Source organism: Erpetoichthys calabaricus, chromosome 18, assembly GCF_900747795.2.
Source record: "Erpetoichthys calabaricus chromosome 18, fErpCal1.3, whole genome shotgun sequence".
Classification (NCBI taxonomy): Eukaryota; Metazoa; Chordata; class Cladistia; order Polypteriformes; family Polypteridae; genus Erpetoichthys; species Erpetoichthys calabaricus.
The window spans coordinates 3,205,597-3,223,635 of record NC_041411.2 but is presented as its reverse complement, the minus strand read 5'-3'; the positions used below and the strand labels follow the sequence as shown (position 1 = coordinate 3,223,635).

Below are 18,039 nucleotides of genomic sequence, written 5' to 3'. Positions count from 1 at the left end.
ACGAGGAATGAAGAAAGAACCCTCATGTGAAAGCAGCGGTGTATCAGTGGCTACGTGATCAACCAATTGATGGCATTAAAAAGGTACGACGCTGGGAAAATTGCATTGCAAAGGAAGGTGGCTATATAGAAAAGTGATGATGTCATTTTCGAAATTCTTAGTAGAGTAAAAAAAAAAAGAAATACAGAAACTTTTTAAACGCCCCTCATATAAAACCTGACAAGATGTGAGAAAGCCACCTTGAAAATAATGACAGAGTCTGAGAAACAAACTTTACAGGAACGTAAGGATATTGAGGAAAGGTGCTGAAGGTACATGTAGAGCAGGAGAAAGCAATGATTCAATCTGGTGGCTAGTAATGTATGAAACAGCAGGTATCCGTGCTACCTCATCGCGCTAAGCCTTTGGGTCGGTGTCCAGCTCAATCTGGACATTATGCTTCACATGGGCTTCCCAATACGGATCAGATTTGAGCAGTTGCATTGATTGGCCCGGAATGAATGAGTGTGCCATCTCATTCAGGGTGACTTCCTGCTTGTATATACGAACCAGATCTAAAAGTGACACAAGAATGTGCCCTGTGTTATCCTGAAGGCCGAAACTCCTTTTATCCTAGAAGGACTGATTTTTAAATGTTGTTATCCTCCTTTGTAGGTTGCAATGGAGACAACAATTGGGAACAGCAATGCATCTCTGTGGAAGTTTGTCACACCAGAGAACACGGTGATGGAGTGGATGAGGAATATCATTGCTAATCGGTTAGCTAAATCGGGAAAGGAATGGGCAAACATTTTTAGTAAATTTAACAGTGGCACGTAAGTTGATAAATGCCTGTCACCTTTCCTTTGTTGTGAGAACTCTTTTGAATTCTCCTTTACCTTTTTGTATGCTCCCTATTTTTTACTGACCATTACATTATTTATTGGCAATTTGACTTTCAAGTGAGAACAAGCTGTTCGAATCGCATTCACTTACTTGGGAGGCTCATTTATTGAGCTTTGCGTGGATTCAATTTGTAAAATCTGGTGTATGCACATTTCTACGCAGTTAACCTTTATAAATCACAATCATCTTAAAAATGTGCATATGTGAGTGCACCTTGAACCTGTTTGATTGCTGTCCTGAAAGCAACATATATGGAGTCTGCTAATCAACCTCATTTATATGCAGTCGTGATGCTGTAGGACGTCATTGGTTAGTAGAGCAGCTCCCTCCTGACGCACTGAGACCCCAATGCCTGATTTCAAGACTATCTGGCTGTACTCCGCAACGAAGCACACAAGATTAAGTGTGGCATTATAGTGCATCTCCTTTGCATTCTGGGGGTCGTGGGAGATGATAAGGTGGTTTCCATGCCACAGTTACATTTCTTTAAGGTTAGATCAATTGTAGTTGTAAATGTGCCTTGTTTCTATTTCCCTGTGTCTCAGGTACAATAACCAGTGGATGATTATTGATTACAATTATTTTACTCCTGGCAAAATGGACATTAAAGAAAACTTGTTCATCATCCTGGACCAGATACCGTAAGTAGGCTTATTGGGCGGCTTTCATACTGTTATAACTGTAGATGTTCTTGCAGAGGTTATGAAGCCCGTTTTCACAAAATTGGATTTCCTACTTTTCAGTTAGTTTGGGGTGTCACTGTAGGTCATTTGATTTGGTGAGTTCTTTGCAGTGTCCATTGATTTTAATAATTCTTTAGGCTTCTTAATAATAATAATTCTTTGCATTTATATAGCGCTTTTCTCACTACTCAAAGCGCTCAGCAATTGCAGGTTAAGGGCTTTGCTCAAGGGCCCAACAGAGCAGAGTCCCTACTGGCATTTACGGGATTCAAACCGGCAACTTTCCAATTGCCAGTGCAGATCCTTAGCCTCAGAGGCACCACTCCACCAACCATTAACCATTTTGACCATAGGAAGTAAAAAAAAAACAAAATGCATTGAGGCACCAGCTGTGCAACCCCATTGTAACTGGTACAAATTAAAATATCAGGAATGGTGCATTGGGCACGAAACAGTCTGCTCTGGGTAACCTAACACCGCCGAGAAAGGGTTCTGTCAGCAGGCACTCTGTCCTTGTTAAGGGCACGGCCATAAGTGAGATACCACCTTCCGGGGACCACTTTTTAATGGTGTTTGTAGTGGAAGGGGCGGAGCCAGCTTTGGGTCTTGTGGGTGGAGCTAGGTGTCCTCGTTGGGCATCTTCTATGAACGATGGTTGAAAAGGGAAAGTACAGTTTAGTGACCGTAACTCTCCCATCCTGGAATGGTATCTTTTACCTCAGAAGAGCCCAGAAGGTGATCGATCCCCAGGTGCACATGTTTGACACCATTTTTTACTTGACTCAGTAAGTGTTTTGTAAAGTTATTGCTGTTTGATGTTGCCGTTTAGACACTAATTAAAGAGGAAGTCAAATGAATTTGTGAGGCAAACTGAAAATGGGGCCTTGATTGACAGCCTGGTAGCGTCGGAGCATCGAACACTCCTGCAAACTGCAGAGCGTCAACGGAACACTGACCCGCTGTTCTCCCTTCACCTAGGGGCCTCGTTATGTACGCAGATAAAACTGAAGAGCTGCTCCAGAGAGGATACTGGGCGAGCTATAACATTCCGTAAGTTGCTTCCTTTTTAGTTCCCCATTTAGAATTTTTTATTAGTTAGAATCTTGTCAAGTAATATTTTGACTTAATAATTAGAATTTGTAGGGTTGTGTTTGTTCCAAATTTGTATCATTATTCTTGTGATGTCATCACACTGCGTATTTGTTTAAGGTTTTCTGAAGAGGTGTCACCATTTTCTGTGTTGCTTTCATGGGAGCGATGTTGTTTCGAAGTTGGCAATGCCTGTGCTGTTAGCGACGTGGCAGGTAAAGTCATCACACCACCTCTAAACAAAGATGATGGCAGTGCACTTGGACTGGATTATGAGTGCAAAGACCTGTGACATCTTTATGCTAGAGCAAAAGGATAAGAGAACAACAAGGAAATGAGCTGTTTGACTTAATCGAAAGACAGAAAAGAAACAAGAGTTTGGCTGTTGTTGCAATCTCTGTCTTTAATTAACTTTTTGTGACAATTCTGTACATCATTATTCACCCAAATAGCCAAATTCTGACGTTTTATTTTTGTGTAGTGGCTGTCCTGAGAAATGTTTGACATTCTTTCTGTTACTCAGTGATGCAGTTTTGTTTGCTTACGAACACCACCGTTTTACTGTGATTGCGTCACCTGTTTGCTACAACGATCCTTCCCACAACCACCAAGGAGTGCATGATGCAATCACAGTGACCGTATACAGGTCATTGTATGTATTGCAGACTTGTCTGAGTTTAGGTTAATTACTTTAGCGTTTGGTGTCTGATTGTTTGTGATTGAAGCTCCTTCTAATCTTGACGACGTATCTGTTTGATTTTTTTTTTTTCCTGACCTCATTCAATTAAAATTGTCACCATCACGTTCTGAGGCAGAACAGCTATGATTTAGGCTTGAGTTAAAGAATTTTTGAATAATGCTTTGGTGTAGGGCTCTTTTGTTGTGATTGAATTAATACAGAATTAATAAGGGAGCGTCACCCTTTTCAAAAGGAGTGAGGAGCAGCGGAGTCTGAGAGACAGAGTATGACATTAAAAGGAAACAAATTAATCTTCCGATCCCAATAAACAAACCAGGAACAGAATGCAAATAACCAGCTGATCACCTAGCAAAAATGGGGCAAAACTAGGAGTCGGAAACATGCACGCTGGCATCTTTAGTCGGAGGGGCAAAGTGGCATAGCGCCACATGACTTGCAATGAGCATAGCAACCTTATACAACATGGGCATAGCAATATAAAAATAGTAACTACATGGTGACAACTATTTAAAAACAGCATTGTGGTGATATCATAAAGAAGAAACGTAACAATAGTAAAAGGACTGAATAAAAATTAAACAGGAAAACGGGCCTCCATGACATCTTTTCATTAACGTGAATGTGACCTCTACCACCTTAACTGTAATAATTTTAACTCATCCCAAAAATGACACACTCTCTCTACAAATCTGACCAATCCAACCAGAGTTCTTCCCAACGAATCTAATCCTTCCTATAATTAATACAAATATGTTCAGTTATTCATTAGAGATTCCAGGTGCATGTTGTCTAGACCTGTTCATGCCATCATGTCCAATGAATATTCTTTCTTTGAGTTTTGAATCTGTAGGACCTATTAAAATGTAATTTTATATATTGTTCATTTTGATTTTGCTAACTTTGAGTACAAATACTAATTGAAATATAAAGAAAAATGCAACATGAAGCAATGTAAAGATATGAAGATGTGCACATCCCTTCAAGAAAGGACATGAAGTTCATCATTGGAAAGCTGCCTTAGATAATCCCCAAGGTGATGAAATTAAAGCAAAATAAGGTAGAATAAATGAACATACCTTGGATTTGGTGGATTGGTAATGGAGGAGTGAATCTCCAGCTGAGAAAAGGCTACTAGTTTGGCCCAGTGTCCATCCAGTCTCCCCTTGGGGCGTTGTACACTATTATAGCATACAATAATGTAGTTATGCGATGGTCTGGACCTCCTTTGGTTCCCAGCCACGGTGACGTGCCATTTTATGGACAGTTGGTCATGTATAATTTAAGGAGAAGTGGTACCAATTTCTATAACAAGGTGGAAGTTGGAGGTAACGGCAACATTGACAAATGATGGACGCTTGTACCCTCCTGAACCGCAGTACCATCATAACTGGGCACAGTGTGTATGGCGTCTGCAGATTAGAATTCATTGTAAAGACTGACAGGGTCTCCCTTATTCTGGTAGAATGATTAGTTCAGAATTTTTAGTTCAAGATTTAATGTGTTGTCACTGATTATGAATATGGTTGGAACAAAAACCTGCAGCCACAGTGCATCCCCAGGACCAAGTTTGGGAAGCAGTGCCATACAGAGATGACTACTTGCAATTTATTTTCGATACGTCTTTCTTAAAGCTATTTTGAACAGACCTTCAATCTGAGTGGTGGTGTGGAACTCGTTCAGAAGTACGGAGACTGGTTCTCCTATGACATGAACCCTCGAGCACAGATATTCAAGAGGAACCAGAGCCTGGTCACCGACATGGAGTCCATGATCCGCCTAATGAGGTGAGTCAAGGGAAGGCTTGGAGTGGCGGGCTTCGCTTTCCGATTTGAACAAACTTGTCTTTTTTTTTTTTTTTTTTTTGTCTTCTTCTTTAGCTACATTTTCAGAATTCTTGTTTTTCCTAATGTAGTCTTACAAAGGATAATTAAATCACTGACGTGCTTTTTTTTTTATATATATATTTTTTTAACTTCCAGTATCGTGCAAAATGCCGTAAACACATCGGACATTCATGCTTTCTTGTTGGTCATTGTTATGCTAAGTGCTTTTTATTTTTATTTTTACACTAAACGCCTACACACAACAGCAGAGGTCAGCATTCACCCAGCTGCCCTACTCTGTATTGTCTCAGCTTGTAGCCTTGTGATTACACGTTGTTGAACTTTGAACATCTGTCCTTGTAAGCTGTGCGTTCCACATGCCACACACAGATTGGATTGTTCAAAGTACTTTGTTTTTCCACTCTAAAATAAAAAAAAAAACAGCCTGTAAGTACGTTATGTACGGCTGTGGTATGCACTGAAATGCTTCTGTCCTTTTACTCCTTTGAAGCTTGTCTGTGCAGGAATTACTGCTGCTTGCCTCAAGGGAAAATGGAAGGCAGAACCCCAAAGCCAAGAGGCATCTAAAATGGATTCTCCTCCCTGTTCCTCCCAGCTCCTTAAATTGTCCCCATTCAAGTCATTGTGGCTGTGCCTAGCATTTGCTCTGAACGTAAGGTGAGACAATAGCAGACCCCACAGACAGTAGTGGGAGCACTAAAAGTGGAGCTCCAAGGCTGGAAAGGCACTAAAATGATAAGCAGAACCAATACGCAACACAAAATTCAACGTCCCAAGCAAACGAGTGAGACTCCAACAGGTGGAGGCAACAGCTTTCAAATGTTTTTCAACTCGACTTTATCTTTATTATTCCACTAGCTTAACTATTAGCCCGTTTTAATGGTAAGTCTTGTCTCTTTCGATCGTGTTTGTGAACCACCATTCACGTTAAATCCCTTTTTCTTCTTGTTTCCTATCTTCGTCAGGCAAGATGTAATCTGAAGAAGGGGCCTTAGTTGCCTCAAAGGCTTGCATATTGTCATCTTTTTAGTTAGCCAATAAAAGGTGTCATTTTGCTTGGATTTTCTCTACATTCATAAAGGCTAACACGGTACAACACCCTAGGGCTACTATCTTCGTCAGACATTCCAGCAGTGTTTTGGACGATGTGACGCACGGACGTACAGTTTACTATCTTATGCCTGCCACTTGCCTTTGTTCATTCACACCTTCTTGTAGACGCAAGACTTCACTATGTCTGAGCAGGGGCACAGATGCCAGCCAGCCAGATGGATGTCTTACTGTTTTAGTTGTAGTGTGACTAGTAGGGGGCACAACTGAGCCTCCAAGCCCCAAACACGCTAACACAAACACATGTCCTGTGTTCAGAAAATGATTTTATTTTTCGCAAATACCTTTCACAGGCTTCTCTCAAAGGTAAGACACGGACACCTACAAACAATCCTCTTCTTCCCTCTGTCTGTCTTTCCTCTCCTTCCTCTCCTCTAGCTGAGCTTTGTCCTTTTCCTTCCGACTCTGATTCCCCGAAGGTGAGGCGTCCCAACCCTTTTATGTCATACCCGGGGTGTACCTTTAGTGTTACAGCACTACACATTGGAAGCACTTCCGGGTCAAGTGGAAGTTACTTAAACTGGGGAACGGCCCGTCCCTGCAGCTCCCCCAGACAGCACCCAACAGGGCTATCTAATGGGACTGCAATTCCCAGCTTGCCCTGCAAGTATCCATGCAGGCACTGTAGCATGTGGAGACTGGCACCTCTTGTATCAGGGGAATAAATGGTTCATGTGAGTGGTCTCTCCCTGTCCTTCCATTTTAACTGGTTTCACAGTTGGGTAAGGAACCTTCAACCATCCTGACCAGGGTGCCAGTCCATGCTTGTTGTCCATGACCATACTGTACATATATACTGTATAGGAATATTGATTTGGTTTAGGGATCAGCAATAAGCTTCCATAGACACAGGTTTTAAAAGTGAAAGACGCGAATGGAGAAAGTACAATATGAGGACCCACATATGTCTGAATATCAACATGCACTCTTATATTAAGCATAAATACTTAAATATACAAATACATACTGTATCTCTACAGTGGCACTTTTGGATCTGCCATGTCAGTGGTGGACGTGTATTCTAGTTACCTGTTCTCATTAATCAGCCTAATTGCTGAGGGTACAAATGATCCCTTATATCTGGAAGTTTTTATATGACATTGTAAGAATGTGTTTAGAGGTAAAATTAAATTTGCATCGTCATGGGTATGTGAGATCACTGAGGATATGATGGAGCTTTTTAAGAAGCAGGACCTCATACAGTGACTGCTATAGCGCTGCTACAGGGAGCTAATGTAGTGATCTGACTAGAGAAGTATCATGTGCCTGCCTCGGCTGGTGTAGCATTTTGATTCCTCTGCATTCCAGACGTGACAAGACCAAAGACTGGACCAGGAGTTGTGCTGCATGCTCGGTTAGATACTGTCTAATCTTGTGGACCATCTCCGGCAAGACCATGAGACAGTTAAAACATGGTCAGTGAAGAACAGCTGGCCGTCGATCACAACCTCCCCAAGGTTATGTACAGATTTAGCAGGTGTTCTCGATGACGAGCCAAGCAAAACACAGACGGTGTGCTGGACAGATGGCTGAGCTGGGATAACAAGAAGGTCCGTCTTTGCCAGATTGAGCTGGAAGTTGCGAAAGAAGTGAGACATTCAGAGATTCTAGCTAATACTATGTGTTCCTCTGGAAGGAATGACCTGTACAGCTGCGCATCCTCGGCATACCACTGATATGAGACTGACATGGTGACATCTTGCCCGTTTCTCACATATTCAAGTTTCACTGCACTTTGTGTGTGTGTGTGTGTGTATGTGTATGTGTGACTGTGACTTTACTACAACAGCTATTCCTAATGGATCAGATTCTCCTGGAGATATTTAAAATATAAGGTGGCAGTGGACAAGAGAATCCCATATGTGTCCAGACAATTTGTAGGAATTTGTTGGTTTCTGTTTTGCCATCCAGCCAGTCCCTCTGTCAGAAGAATCGATTTGTCAGGGGTTGACTGCACCTCCTGTCCACACCTGAGCTTGTATCCTGATGGACCGTTAAGTTGGAGGAAGCTGTACGCATCATACTGATGGCCTGTTCTGTTTTGGAATTGTTTGCATCATCTGTGAGGTTATGGTGAGATGCGCCCTTCCACACAGAGCTTGTTAAGTGCCTGTGGTGTTTAGGGACATGTCACCGCCACACTAGTAAGTTTAACTTCAAAGGGTAGGATGTCAAATGAGATGGAGTGCTGGTATTCGTTTCATTGTATGTAGAAGTCCTTCTAACCAGTCACCATTGACACTCATTGTTCTCTTTTACTGCCAGGTATAACAACTTCCAGAATGACCCCCTTTCTAAGTGTGAAGGTTGCAAGCCCCCCTTTAATGGGGAGAATGCCATCTCCGCCCGCTCTGATCTCAATCCTGCAAATGGCACTTATCCTTTTGGTGCTCTTAAGCAAAGACCTCATGGCGGCACAGATATGAAGGTACTGGGAGCAATGGGAAGAGGTTTGCTGGGTAAAGACTATTGTGGATTAACTCTGGTCATTCCTTTTTTTGGTGGTGTTTTTTTTCTAAAAAGTGGTCCTTTTGTAATGAAATGTTTAATGTTAAGGACTTGGTGATAGAGCAGTGATATTTTATTTCTTATTGCATATTTGACTAAAACAGGCCTGCATTGTTGGGTACATTATTCACAGTGCCAGCTGTATTTCAGTGACTTGGCTGGCACGTCAGTCTAGGCAGGCATGAGGCCTCCTAGTGGCTAATGTTTAATGTGTCAATGCCCATCTTTGACCCATTGATGAGTCACTTAGTCCGACTCTTCTCCAGCTGGACTACAGCCGAGTACTTGTAAAGGACCTTGGGCCGGCATTCACAATTGGAGGACGCTATATAAAGCTTGATTTCTGGCTCCCATGATTGATTATGAAATTATGACCAAGTCACATAACCAGTTTAATAGAACACAAGGAAATCATTTTCCAGTGGTTGGTGTTCAATAGCGAATGACACTGTGATTGAAAGGATACATTTTAATAGTCCTGTCAAAGGAGGGTGAAGCCAGGAATTAATTTCAAGGAGAAATGGAAAATTTCATGAATCAGTTTCCAAATTTGTAGTCAATCTTTTGGAACTGTTATAAAATGTACTTCTTGGCTGGAATCTTCCAGGCTAAGCCAATAGTCCTGTTTCTTAACATAACTAGCTTCCCCGTTTGACTGATTTTTCATCAAACAATGAGAGGACCACTAGGGGGTGCTCTATAACCTTTAATAAAAGTGGCACAGGAGCTGAAAAGACAAGAAAATGCATCACTTGTATAAAAAAATGAATAAAGTAAGTGAGGGATATATAGACAAACGTTTTTGACTCTAACCCATTTTATTTTTTCATCTTGCTGATATCCATGAGCTGTTTATCTCCTAATGAAATATTAAGGCAAATATCAAATTAAAAAGCAAGGCTAAATAAAATCCCACTACTTTCCTGGCAGCATGTGTTTGTCCCTGTCATCCTAGTGGTGTGAGACTCTCTTGTCCACCATCTCCGTCTCAGACCACTTGGACTCAAAGTGGAGGACCAGATGCTCCTTTAGGGTTTACTTTAAGGCCACGCTGTTCAGTCACTTCTGGAGGCAGCTGGTTTTTAGTGTCAGGGAGCCATTAGGCCCCCATGCTGTCTGGTGGCCTTTGTGGTCATTTACACCTCCTGCACCCTGACCTACTTTGTAAGTCCAGGCCCCCAGACTTCTGGGCATCCTGTTCTTATTTTAGGGCAACAGGTTTCCTCTTGTTTCATTCAGGTTGGTCACCCTTGCTGCGCTTCCATTGACCTGTCTTGAGTTTTCAGTTTCTTCTGAGTTTGCCAATAAGCATCTCTCACTCTGGTCCCTTTTGGGCTGCCTGCTCATCATATGGTACACACCCCCTGGCAGTTCCTACCAACCCACACATAGACCCTATGGAAATAGACGGGTATGGATGGCCTTCTCTTAAACATGGCACCATATTCATCCCCTGCATCTCGTATTATGTTGTGCAAGACTGCTTAGTGTGAAGTTCCTTGGCTGAAAATGGTCAAATTCAGTAAAGGATTGTGTTCTCATTGATACCAACATCAGTTGTGGACAGATTTGTCACCTAATGGCCAAACTGTTCTGTTCGCAATCCCTGTTCTCAATAAAGAGCAGTGTGGTCAAAGCTGTGGGCGAACCTTTTGCTTTCTTCCATCATGGCCCCCACACTCTTTGTGTTATTGAGTTATCACAAGTTTTTTTTGGTGGTCTCATTTTTTAGGCTGTGTTTGTTCCATGCTCTGTTAGTTTATTACTGTACCTGTTGAGTACTATTAGTTTGGGGGTGCCGGCCCTAACATTACATGTCCAACCCCAAACAGCCCCTCCACACCCTCAGTGTAAGATTTTTTTTTTTCATGTTCTTTATTTGGCCTTACTGTATACAATTTCTTATATTAGGAATTTGTTAGTTTTCGCATACCCCTTGGGGTCAGAGCACAGGGCCAGCCATTGTACTGCACCCCTGGAGCAATTGAAGGTTAAGGGTCTTACTCAACGGCCCAGCAGAGTAGGATCTCTTTTGGCAGTGACTGGGATTAAACCGGAAACATTCTGGATACCAGCACAGATCCTTAGCCTCCGAGCCATAAACACTAGAAAGCTTCACAGATTGCCACCCATGCCAAAGTATTTCTTATATTATACACCTTCATTTGCTGCTGTTCTCCTGCCAATAGTCTCTTTGTCCTTTTATATCCTCCTCAGGTAACCTCGTTCACACTCTATCAGAACTATGAGCTAATCGCCATCAGTGGGCCAACGTGGGACCAGGTGCCTGTCTTCCAGTGGAGTCGGTCCTCCTACAGTGACCTGCTGCATATGGGTCAACCTGACCGCTGGGGTTTTCCTCCAGTGAGGGTCAGTTGGGGGTGAATGTTGACCTCCAAATGCTCCTTTGTCTGGTACTGAATGCTCTACTGTTACTCTTAGCATATGGAATGGGAAGCGGTTCAACTTCTAACACTTCTACTGATTGCTTGTGAAATCAAAGGAATGGGCAAGCTTCTTTAACAGAATGCAATAATTTTAAATTGTTTTAGATTAGGGGGGGAAAAAATAATCAAAAAAATTCTAGAATTTTCTTTCTAGCAGAGCAGACAAACTGTTTGTGTTCTGTAGCACCGGCTGCATGCTGTGAACCGAGAGTTCAACGAATGCTGCTGATCAGTCAGTCCCTTTGAGGTGAGTCTGCGTGACTGTTGACCCCTACTTAGGCTAGTGATTTCTACGAGATCACTTTAATTGTTTTATGAGGTTTAGGTGACATTGGTCACCAGGGAAGCAAGAAAGGACAACTCTGAGGCAGTGGATGACCAGTCACACCATTTCAAATCCACCATCCTTGTTTTATGAAGCAGCCCACATTTACAAATGTGGTCCTCGTCAGGCTGGGGATGTGGTCTTCATCACATGAGCCACATCCTGTGTACTGCCCAGGACTTGGTGAGCTGCATTTTGGGAGTGCCAGGTTCATGGAAATTCTGGCATTTTGCCTAATTTTTAACGTTTTAGGCCGTCACGTATAAAATGTCCGTAGTCTGAAGAGCTGCTTGAAGGAGATCCATGAGTAAATTTTTAACCTACACAAGTCAATTTTTGCAGTGGGCCAGCGCCCTGCCCAGGGTTTGTTCCTACCTTGCGCCCTGTGTTGGCTGGGATTGGCTCCAGCAGACTCCTGTGACCCTGTGTTAGGAGATAGCGGGTTGGATAATGACTGACTGACAAGTCCATTTTTTTGAGCTTTGCAGATGCTGACAAAAAAATCCATGTCGTTAGTTTACCTGTCCATAGTGGCACCGGACCTCCGAATCCTTCACTACAAATCAGAATAAAGCAGATCCGCAGGTTGAACACGCTTGCCATCGTGTTGTTTCCTGTAGGCTGCCCCCCTGGTGGGCACAGCGGCTGACTGTTAATTTCTCAATTTACAGAACTCGCACACCTCCGCTTCAAACTATTCTTTTTGAAAAATGTTTTCATTATGTTGAATTGTAAAAAGTATTGATTTTATGCAAGCACTGTTGCAAATGACTGAATTCTACAGCAATGTTTTTTTGCATGACACATCATTGGAAGACTGATTTTTGTTTTATTTTGCTTTTGTATTAGGGAAAAAAATTGTGCAATAAAATAACTTTTTTGGATCTTTTGGTTTGGTTATATTGTGATGAAGTGACATTGATTGTTGCAGTACCTTTGTGGATTTTGTCTGTTCTTGTTTTCACTCATGGCGTCCAGCTTTACTTGCAGAACTGTCGTTTATGAGAGATGGTCCTCTTGACCACCACTGTATCCTGGCTAGTTAAGGTACGGTCATCCTGTAAAATCCAGTAACACCAGTTCAACCACCACGTTAGTTGTTAACGACCAGGATGTGCCGTCTTTAGGTCATGCGGATCAAATCGCATAAGAGGAAGACTACAGAGGGCATTCTGTGGTGTATTATGTGAGAATGGAGATTCGGCCTTGGGGTATGGTCCGACTCCATTGTCCGGGGCCACTTCTCTCAGCTGGTGAGTGTTATTTTTTTTTTTCCTTCTCTGTCATATTTATAGTGCCTTGTGTGAATAAAGGACAGTTCCTTGTTGCTCACTATTGGGAAGAAAAGATAAATTATGAGGGATCACAAAGCTGCGTGTTATCTCTGCATTTCCAAAGTGTTCAGACCCCTTCACTTTGTTCACATTTTGCTAATATCGTTTAAATTCAATATTTCCCACATTTACCAACACTCAGTACACCAGAATGACAAAGAGAAGATGTGACTCTGGGAACTTTTTAAAAGTTTTATTAAAGAGATATAACGTAATTTGACATTGACACAAGCCCTTTATTTGCAATGGTGATGGACAGGTTGACAGACGAGATTAGACAGGAGTCCCCGTGGACTGTGATGATTGCTGATGATGTTGTGATCTGTAGCGATAGTAGGGAGCAGGTTGAGGAGACCATGGAGAGGTGGAGATAGGAGAGGAATGAAGGTCAGTAGGACCACCAAGACAGAATACATGTGTGTGAATGAGAGGGAGGTCAGTGTAATGGTGAGGATGCAGGGAGTAGAGTTGGCGAAGGTGGATGAGTTTAAATACTTGGGATCAACAGTACAGAGTAACAGGGAGTGTGGAAGAGAAGTGAAGAAGAGAGTGTGGAGTGGGTGGAGAAGAGTGTCGGGAGTGATTGGCGACAGACGGGTATCAGCAAGAGTGGAAGGGAAAGTCTACAGGACGGTAGTGAGACCAGCTATGTTATATGGGTGGAGACGGTGGCACTGACCAGAAAGCAGGAGACAGAGCTGGAGGTGGCAAAGTTAAAAGATGTTAAGATTTGCACTGGGTGTGACGTGGATGGACAGGATTAGAAATGAGGACATTAGAGGGTCAGCTCAAGTTGGATGGTTGAGAGACAAAGTCAGAGAGGCGAGATTGCGTTGGTCTGGACATGTTCTGAGGAGAGATGCCGAGTATACAGAGTGAAGGGTACTAAGGATAGAGCTGCCAGGGAAGAGGAGGAGAGGAGGTTTATGGATGTGGTGAGAGAGGACATGCAGGTAATGGGTGTAACAGAAGAAGATGCAGAGCACAGAAAGATAAGGAAGATGATGATCCACCGTGGCAACCCCTAATGGGAGCAGCCGAAAGAAGAAGAAGAGTGAAATTGACACAAGATTTCAGTCCTTTTGGTATGACAATTGAAATTTGGTTCAGGTGCGCCCCCCTGCTGTTGATCATCCGTGAGGTGACTGGAGGCCACTTGTGGTCACTTCTGTTGATTGCACTGATTAGGAAAGATAACACACAAACACACACGCCCGTCTATAGAAGGTCCAACAGTTGAGCAAAAATCAAACTTTGCAATTGCCTGCATAGCTTAGAGATGGGATTATGTCGATGCAACGATGCAGGAAGACCGCAGTGGCCTCCATAATTGTTAAGTGGAAGACGTTTGGAACAACCATAACTCTTCCTAGAGTGTTTGTGTTATTTGTAAGACTGTCCTTGTAACATTGACTAATGGACTGTGGGCTCTGCTTGCAGTCATAAACTAACATGACGATTCCCATTGCGGCCTACAGGATTTCAGTCAAATTCTGTTTGTCAGGTTCATTATTTTTGTGACTTTTAGTTCCGTGTGTGTGTCTCCGTTTGATTGTTTAGATTAGGAAAGACAACACACTGCTGTCTACACAAGGTCACACATTTGGCTGCAAAGCTTAGAGACAAGGTTTTGTTATCGAGGCGCAGATCTAAGAAGACCACCGTGGCCTCCATAAGAAACTTGGAATAATCACAACTTTTCCTAAAGCTGGCTGTCTGGCCAAACTGAGCAATCTGGGGAGAAGAGCCTTAGTAAATGAGGTCACCAAAACCCTGATGGTCATTTTGGCTGAGCTCCAAAAGTGTCTGTGTGGTGAAGGCAGAAACTTCCAGAAGGAGAGCCATCACTGCAACACTCCTTGTGGGTGAGTTCAGGTTGACTTGCCCTCATGGGCATGATGGTGCTCATACATTACTGTGCCACCTTGAGGCACTTGATTTGTGTTCATGGTCTCCACTCCCGCTTCCCACTTCTGTCTGAATGAGCGATCCACATATGGTACCCATGTTAAAACAACCGTTGATGCTCACTTTTCCAGTCCCTGCTGACCAACAGCTGGCTTTGTATGCGAGTTGAGGCGCGCCCGGTCGTGTTCAGGCAGCAGCGGGTACATACCGTCCTAGACACACTTCCCCTGCCAGGACGCCCTCGAGAAGCATGTTAGAAGTTGCTAAAGTTAATGAGCGTCACTTTTGTTTTGAATATTGCAAGGAAAGGCGGCCTGTTGTGTTCCACCTCTCGGCGGTGTGTGTCCTGCTCGCCAGCCCCTGAGTTTCCATTGTGAAGCAGTCGGAGCTTTATTACTAATGCAGTAGAACTGTGTACATTTTTGTAACCAGTCAGGCAATGTGGCTCACTTAGGGTGTCACAGGCAGTGATTGGTCAAGATTGAAGTCAGTGATTTTGTATTCAACGGGCCTCACCCTTAAGCTGCAGAGTCCGCCTGTTAATCCAGGGTCACGCTGATCCAGCACACAAAGCAGTGGACGGTGTGCCAGACTATCGCAGGCCACTCTGATACTGTGCCAGTTTTAAATGGATGATGAGTTGTCTTGGATAGGACACTGTGGCCAAGCTAGTGAACATGGCTTTATTTTGAAAACTTTACTCATAACATTGCCTAATTAACTGTATTCTCTGCTTGCAGTTCTAAGCCGACATGATGACTCCCATTGCAGCCCACGGGGCTTCAGTCAAATTCCATTTAGGTCCGGTTAATTTGTGTGGCTTTTAGTTTACAATAAAGGTTTGTGTGTGTGTGTCTGTGTGTTCAGTTTATCTTGCCTACTTGTACCTCTTATGTCACGGCACCTCCATTACATCCTAGAGAACTGCAGTGGCTGCAGATTTTCGCTTTCACCAGCTTCTTAATTGGAATGCGTTTAGTAACTTTTAAAGCAATGTGGGCTTTAATTTGGGCTTAGTTTCAGTAGACTCGCTTGTTACGATTCAGGACCCTGTATGACCCGGTGGTAAGGTGGAAGTCAGGAGTAAAGAGAAATGTCAGGGTACCACCCTGATTAATTGGAACTTAAAGGCTCAAAAAATAAAGCAAAGAAATTTTGTGTATAAGGATCGACAGAAAAGTCAGCCAGATGTCTGCTCTCTGTCTTTTGTTTGGGTCCTGATTGGTACTTGGACACCTTTCTGGATCAACACTTTTATGGTAAAATGACCTTAAGGGGCAGGGTTTGTTCCAGACATTACAGCCAGAGGTGTGTGTGCCCACACTGGGCATCTTCTCCAGGCTGTGGAAAAAGGAGAGGATACCATTAGCAGTAGCGTCTCCTCTCGCCATGGTGTGGTAGTGCTTACCCCAGTTGAGCTTGTCTGAGGACCACCGGACTCGCATGTCTGACACGTGCTGCCTGATTTCTTACCCAGCCGTCAGTTAATAATGAGGTCCAGTTGACAATGGAATCCCTAACCCATGCATTTGCATCATGAAGTTTCTTTGTTGATAAAATGTTTAGAAATAAATCGGAGAGAAAAGAGCAGGTCCGGTTCACAAAACATCTGGATAGTGTTTTCAGAAAATGAGGAAAAAAAAGAATCTACACTGTGATAAAGATTTGTCTTGGCAGAAGGAAAGCACTAACAAGCCACAGAATTAAATTCCAAGTTTCATTATCTGCTAGGCCTGGCTTCTAATTATGAAACTGGTTGGAATGACAACCTGCAGCCTCTGCGGACCTCCAGGACTGTAACTGAGGACCGCTGTGTTTCTGTCATGTGAGAAATTGAGATGGGTCCAGCTATAGACCTCCGCAGCTCTGCTGGACAGCAGATTGGATTGCAGGTTTCTGTCACATGGTTTACTTGACTTGAGTCCGATAACCCTCTCCCACCCCTAATCTTAACCACAATGTAACCAGGTATCATCACTGACATGTATAATATAAAGCAACAGCCACCTCGGTGAAGTGGAGCTCTGGAGGTCCGCATCTAGAGTCTGTTGGACAAAGTAAGTACACCCCATAGAAACTGCTGACTTGTCCACCTTAAGGGTATTTAGCTGTGTGTCTGTCTGGTTGCTGTGTCTCTGTCATTCTAACAGAAGGCACATCACAAAGATTAATGCATCTTTCATGAATCCCTTACCAAATGACATATTTCAGAGACATATGTGTCATTCCAAAAGATGGCACATCACAAAAATTTGTAGTAACATGCATGACAATGCAGCGGATGTGACTTGAATGTCTTCCACATCTCCCTTACAGCCCTTGATCTAGCACCATGTGACTATTGGATTTTCGGCCCATTCTCTCTATGCGGTCATAGCTTCATCGCTGATGATGAGGTTAAGAATGCGGTGCAGACCTGGATTCAGGGGCAGCCTAAAAGCTGAAGAATTTAGTAGAACACGGACCTGCAGGGAGACAATGTGACAGAACTGTTGTGTTCATCTGCTCACAGTTATTGCTTTTAAACAGTAAGTTGTCTTTACTTTTTAATTCTGTCTTTTTATGTGTGCAGTATGTATATAAAAATAATTAGGATTTGTTAAATATCAGTTTTTAGAAACTGATAAGCTGATACCAAGGGCAGGCAGTATATCGATAAATCAAATGTCACTTTTTTCTATATATCATAGAAGCAGGGTAGCTTGTGGCTGCATAGCTAATATGTTTTAAAAGACCCGTAAAGGCAGTTCAATTCATTGGATGCTTTTTGCAGCTGATTTTTTTGTTATTTGTTTATGTATTCTTCTAGTAATAGTTTGGGACAATCTACAACAGTATATGATATTTTCTATAAGATAAATATCGATAAAAAGGTGAATTGCAGCTTGTAATTGTGAGACAGTTACTGTGGCTCCTTGATAAGATGATACGTGTGAACTGCGTGGTGTAAAATAAAGAAACCTGTTTATAATTCTGTCGTAGCGCTGGATGTTGGTAGGTCAGGAGATCAAGGTGGTCATGTCTTAGAAATCGTTGTGAGTGTATAGCGCTAGGAATAAGAATAATGTGCTTTCAGTAGTACAAAAAAAAACACGCACACACAGCTGAATAAATGACTAAAACAGAGATGACTGGCTTGTCTGGACCCGTGCCGGGGGGCCAACACTTCTGCTTTAGGGTGGAAATAGTTGATCCAGCTGTAAATG

The 18,039-nt window shown here is 42.8% G+C and overlaps 1 protein-coding gene across 1 annotated transcript in view; it reads left to right on the top strand.

Annotated features, from left to right (window-relative positions):
* plbd2 (phospholipase B domain containing 2) overlaps window positions 1-11,719 on the top strand; it is a 37,811-nt gene extending 26,092 nt beyond the window's left edge. The window contains exons 7-12 of the mRNA XM_028824322.2: window positions 655-815; window positions 1,431-1,526; window positions 2,547-2,618; window positions 4,989-5,141; window positions 8,577-8,739; window positions 11,037-11,719. Of these exons, the coding sequence (XP_028680155.2) occupies window positions 655-815; window positions 1,431-1,526; window positions 2,547-2,618; window positions 4,989-5,141; window positions 8,577-8,739; window positions 11,037-11,204 (813 nt within the window). The 3' untranslated portion in view covers window positions 11,205-11,719. The remainder of the gene's footprint in view (window positions 1-654; window positions 816-1,430; window positions 1,527-2,546; window positions 2,619-4,988; window positions 5,142-8,576; window positions 8,740-11,036) is intronic.
* The last annotated feature ends 6,320 nt before the right edge of the window (window positions 11,720-18,039 follow it).